General features: G+C 43.0%; 1 protein-coding gene across 1 annotated transcript in view; it reads right to left on the bottom strand.

The window, feature by feature from the left end:
* Window positions 1-5,613, bottom strand: part of hcfc2 (host cell factor C2) — a gene marked incomplete at its 5' end in the record, with an annotated part of 77,633 nt that extends 72,020 nt beyond the window's left edge. The window contains 2 exons of the mRNA XM_083653328.1: window positions 2,111-2,259; window positions 5,436-5,613. Coding sequence (XP_083509454.1) covers window positions 2,111-2,259; window positions 5,436-5,613 — 327 coding nt within the window. The remainder of the gene's footprint in view (window positions 1-2,110; window positions 2,260-5,435) is intronic.
* Window positions 5,614-6,000: the final 387 nt, after the last annotated feature.

A 6,000-nucleotide genomic window follows, 5' to 3' on the forward strand; every position in this document is an offset into this window, starting at 1 on the left:
GGTGCAACCTGCTATGAATACAGGTGTGCCTTGAGATTTTGGCTTGCCATTTGGTGTGCCTTGGCCACAAAACGTTTGAAAACTAGGGATGGGCATCGAATTTCGAATTTTCGAATAATCGTTGTTATTATCAAGGTCGACTTTTATTATTGAAATTCGAAATTCGTTTATTGAAAAAATAAAAAAATAAATATATTTTTTTTTTGTGTGAGTGAAATGTTGCATTGTCTCCCCTGATTCTAAGTATAGTCGAATCGCTTGGTTTGAGCAAGTAAAACAATTTTTATAAGCAACCTCTCCCTCTTCATGGGATTTCATCTGCCATTCATTTTTCCATAAACCTTGCTTAACACATTGAATGCCAGCCATGTTTTCATTCCTGTAGGTAAGTTGTGCCAGGGGTGTTTTTGACGATTCTGGCTCATTTTAGGACAGCCGAGGATTCTTTTCTGTTAAGAATTCATGAACACCAATCATCTAAAAATAACTAATAGAATGTGTGCTTTCTCTGTCTAAAAGAGTTAGTTTGCAGAGTTAGTAGTTATGTAGATATTAGCCGTTGAGTACAGCATGGTTTCAGCGTCTGGAAATTTATTCAGAGATAAATGGCTTTTTGTGAAACAGTCACTTTAACCATTCATTTTTGGCATCAGTAAGACCGTCAGACATTCTAAACAATAGTTTTGAACAGTAATTTCCTCCATAACAACAGGAAACACCCCTCTCATTCAAACTCCTCCCTCCGTGTGTCTTCTCCTCCTTCCTCCTGGCTGTACAGCGGGCGTGTCAGAAGCGCTTTTGCTGCTGCCTGCCTGTGTGCCTGCCTGCCTGCTTGCCTGCGTGCGGACGCTCCTTGTGCGAGTCAAGATGGGCCGGGGAATGCGTGGGCGATGGGCAGATGTTGATTCTGGCCTTTCTGAGGTGTTTCAAAGTGTGTTTCACCTATGATCTATTTTGCAAATCGCTCTCCGCTCTCTGTGTGCTGCTGCCGGTGCGCGGCCGCTCTCAGGCAAGACAAGTCTTGAATGGATTACTGTAAAATCGCCACGGCATTTCCTTGAACGGCTTGGTCCCGCGGCAGTTTTTTCTTTGATTTCGGTCGTCTGGGGGAGCACTGTCAACACTTAGTGGGTCGGTAAAATAGATTATACACATTATCTTGCTCCAATAGTGATCTCGAAGATGTAAAAGTTGTTGATTGATGTCCCACCGTCAAAAAAAAAAAATGTTTATGTAAGACGAGTAAACTCGGCTCTGGCACTTAAGCGTTGGATTATGTAAGACGAATTATTTCGGCTATGGCACTTAAGGTGTTAAAATGCTTATAAAAATTGTTTTACTGTTCGACTATACTTAGAATCAGGGGAGACAATGCAACATTTCACTCACAAAAAAAAAAAAAAAAAAAATTACATTTTTAATTTTTTTTACATTTTATTTTTATTTTCGAATTTCGATTAAAAGTCGACTTTGGCCAGCGAATTTTGAATAGTGTTTTTGCTAGAAATGCCCATCCCTATTGAAAACCACTGACATATTGAATGGTATGAGGAGAGAAGCAGATCATCACATCACTAACAACTAGAGCTGTCACTTTTTCCAAAAATAAAGTTTGAATGAACTTGAATTGCCCCTCAATTTGTTAGAATATATCCAAAGTTAATTGGTTAATCCCCCGCCATAAAAATTACGTTACACGTTACATAAGAGATAGTCGTCTTTTCTCTTTGATGTCTAAGCGAGCAGCTGTTGAGAGCTGATGAGTTGCGTTGAGGCTAGTGTTGTGATTGTCCGCTCCTGGCTTTGTTGTTGTCTGCATCGGCCGCCTCCATTTTGTCTTGTGGTCAAGACATGTCAGGGGGTCAGGATAGGTCATGCTGTTAGAGCGGAGCACCCTCTGCTGGATCATCAATGAATTACATTTTAAAAAATCCCCCCGCCGCAAAAGAAAAATATATTATTATTATTATTTTAATTTGGATGGGTCAATTACATATCGAACGTCCCCCCCGCTCCCCACCACATTCAAAGTTACATTCGAATTTCGATTAAAAAGTGACAGCTCTACTAACTAACAACAGCAGCAAGTTAGTCATGAAATGAGCCTCACCTGGAGCTCGTACAGACTGTTGCTGTACTTTCCGTACTCCATCATGCCCCCGAACAGCAGGATCCTCGCCCCCTCACAGACCAGGCCTTGGGCGGCACAGCCGGGCGGGATGTCGCCCCGCACCGCAGGCAGGAACCACTGCTTAGACACTGAGGGGCAAAGACGTTACTCACACCCTGTTAAACACAACCAGACACTACCACCTGTTTTACACAGGAAACACCCTGTTGAACACAACCAGACACTACCACCTGTTTTACACAGGAAACACCACTGACTCATCGACATATAAAAGATAGACGGAGGATCTGGTCCCCTTTAGTGAAGCCGCTGCATGTTAGATCGCCGCTCTGGCGGCTGTATCCAGTATAGGTCACAAGGCCCGCCTCCCCCATGTTAGTGGATGGGGAAATGGACAAACAAAACAATCACAGTAAACGTCAGATAATTTTTTCCAAAAGGTGGTTTGTATCATTTTATAGTTATTATCATGCTAATGCCTGTGCAAGTGGTCATTTTTCTGATCAGTTTGTTTTTAATTAGTTATTTGACGATATAAAAAGTAGGGGTGTCACGATACCCTCAGTTCACGATACGATACAATACGATACATAAAATACGATACGATATTGGGTTCACGATAACGCAGTAGTGAACCCTGCCTCTCACACCTGGGCCCATTGACCAGCCCACATCCACATGTGGGCTGGTCAGCTTATCGGCTTATTTTCGACTTGCATGTGTGCCAAACTGCGAGCCTTGTCTTCTAAACTAACGGTGAAAAAATTCCACAACGAGGAAGGTATGCTGGCATGTGTGTGGTGTGGTGGCTGCCTGTCTCAGTGCTTTGGAGTGTGCGCACGTCACGTGAAAAAGGGGGGGAGCCAACCGGCACACAGAATCGGCTATGTAGAGTCTACATAGCCATACTACATAGTCTACATTGTAGACTGACCGGCGCAGGTCACAGCCGATCAGCTGAAAATCGGCCATTTCCGGTCACGTGCCGATCTATCGGTGCATCTCTAATAAAAAGGGATGATTGACAGCTGTGGCAGCCAGTCTCAAGCAGTCATTGGCTGGACAGGCTCTTCATATTATAGATCCAGCATTAGTTTTACATAGACAAGACACAGCACTGCTTGGTAAAACGGCTTGATCTGTTATCTACCAGACATATCGATGGAATGCAAAAAAGATGACATTGTTTTGAGAAAGGCGCGCGAGGAACTAACGGTGGTTGGGGACTTAAGTAGTAAGTTCAGAAATTATGTGTCTTATTAGTTACTCCCGTTACGTTATCGGTTATTAAATGTAAATATTAAATGTGTTTTATAACGTTAACTCCCGAGTATAAGATGGCGCCTACACAAATGTACACAACCACGTAGCGTTAATTTATACAAACAGACACTGGAGGTTTTATTTTTGGTATTAAAGCATAAACGTTTTTATATGGATATCTCAGGGAAGTGCTTTGACTGTGGGGATGTTCGTTCTTCACAAGCTCCTCTCTTAGCTGTTGTCAGGATGCATACAGAGAAGAGACCAGGCAGCCTGGCTAACGCACTGGGCTAAGTAATCCCCAAATTTAGAGGCAGCGCCGCTGACTATACCAGTAAACAATGTAGCCTAAAGCGTCATTTGCTCCAAAAGGAATTAAATCATAACGTTAATCAAAATGCAAAGATCAGTTCATCTGATAATTTCAGTGAGAGCAGCCCGGAGGTCTGACTTGAGCTCAATCTCCGACAACAAAATTCAGATTTCCGTAAATCCGTCATTTTGATAAACTGACCTCATAGTGGGAATCTACATGGTTACTTTTTGCGAGACAAAAATTATTAGAACTTAAAGTGCCATATTTACAGAGCTAGAGAGGATTGACTACACAACGCACTGTGCGCAAATCAACAGCAGCTCTACATAAGAAAGTTTAGAGGGGATAGAGGGGGGGGGGCTCAGACTGAGGTTTCAACCCAAAAGAGCTACTGCGCAGACTCTGGTTCTCTGATCTGAGAAGATTTTGGCTTCAATACACCATACAGGGAGGAGATAGGGACGCTCTCTCCATTCATATATATCTCAATGCGCTGACTAGGGAGGGGTGTAAATCACAAGTTTCATCACGATACGATACTATATTGATTGAACGACACGATCTTTGCTGATATCACAAAGTCTGCTACGATACGATTTTGATTTGATTGAATTCAGGGGCCTGTGATCGAAGTGATAATTTACAGCGAGCCGGTCATTATCATGAAAAAACCCCGGCGGTGATCTTGCTGGAAGGCTCTTCTTGAAGGTGTCAAGTACAGATACTCAGCCCTATACATACACTTATACCTCAACATCTACCTCAAAGACACTAACTTGCCCCCGACCTGCACTGCACTGACATTTGCACACAAATGACTGACTGCACTGCACTTTAATGTCATACAGGAGAAAAGACACTATGACATTGCACACACGATATGAATGCTGCCCCTTTTTAATGCTTATTTTATTCTATTATATATTTTTTATCTTTGTTTATACGTATGAGGTCTATATGTGGGATCTCTATTTTGACTTATATACCCCCCCCCCTCCTATGTAGCTTGGTACTGCACACCGAATTTCGTATACAAGTTACAATGACAATAAAGGTATTATTCTATTCTTCATACTGTTTTGTTTGTAGTGTTGTTTTGTGGAATGAAGTTGAACTGAAAACTACTAACTTACTGCTGATAACCCATCCCATCAGTCTGTTCTTCATAAGTAAATATGATTAATATGTTAAAAATGTATGCTAGTTTAACACAGTGGTTCTCAACGTGGGGTCCGGGGACACCCAAGAGACCTTGAGGCTCTCAATGAGGGGGTTCCTGGGGGTCCCCAGCTAAAAGGGGAATACTCTATTTTACAAAATGACTGGATAAATGTATGGCTGTTGGTCATGGGTTTCATCAACTTTCTACAATGAAACATCTAAAAGCTAAAATCTTATCAGATGGGGTCTGTGGTCTAATTTGTGTCCCGTTTGGGGTCCTTGACGTGAAAAGGTTTGACAACCACTGGTAATATAGCCAAGCTAGTTAGCCAGCTGTGCTAACACTAGCTAACAATGATCAAGTAACAAGCGGTTACCGTAATCACAATGATGGTAAAGTTGTCAGGAAACTTCAAATCAAGCAATTAAAACCACTAAAGAGGCCCGTTAGCTTGAATGTCCTCTTTGCTAAATGACATGCTAAAAACATTAGCCGAATAGCCGCTGGTGATAGCTAGTTAGCCTCGCAGCTTGCTGGTTAGCCTCCTGCTTGCGTTAGCTTACCAGTGTTGTAAACATGGAGGTCCTCCGAGATGCCTTCGTTTCCACCCCCGAAAACAACGATGAGTTCGCGGATGGCTGCGGCGCGGTGTCCGTGTCTGGAGCGCGGGATGACCCCGGTCACAGAGTGCACTTTCCGCCAGGACGCTTCGGTCCCACACACAGGCTGAGGCTGAGGCATCTCCCCGGCCGTCAGGAACACATGAACCGAATCTGGCCTGGGGTTTGGCGCTGTGTGGACGGTTCAAAGAAGTGGGCAGGGCCTAACCTCTCCTTCTTCTTCTTCGTCTTCTTCTTCTTCTTCTTCTTCTTCTTCTTCTTCTGTTTGGTTTAACGGCGGTTGGCATGCATCCGAAATTTTGCATTACCGCCTCCTTTTGGAATAATCCATCCGATCCAATGTTTCCCTACTCCATTAAAGCCTTGCGATCAGTAGCGGCTGGTGCATTTTTGTCCAGGGAGGGCTATACCAAATATAGGCCTGGACAATGGGGTTGAAATCAATATGATAATCATAAGGATTATTCTCAATATCAATATCATATGTTTCACGTATGCAAAATCAGTG

This window comes from Poromitra crassiceps, assembly GCF_964638095.1.
Source record: "Poromitra crassiceps genome assembly, chromosome: 2".
Taxonomy (NCBI): domain Eukaryota; kingdom Metazoa; phylum Chordata; class Actinopteri; order Beryciformes; family Melamphaidae; genus Poromitra; species Poromitra crassiceps.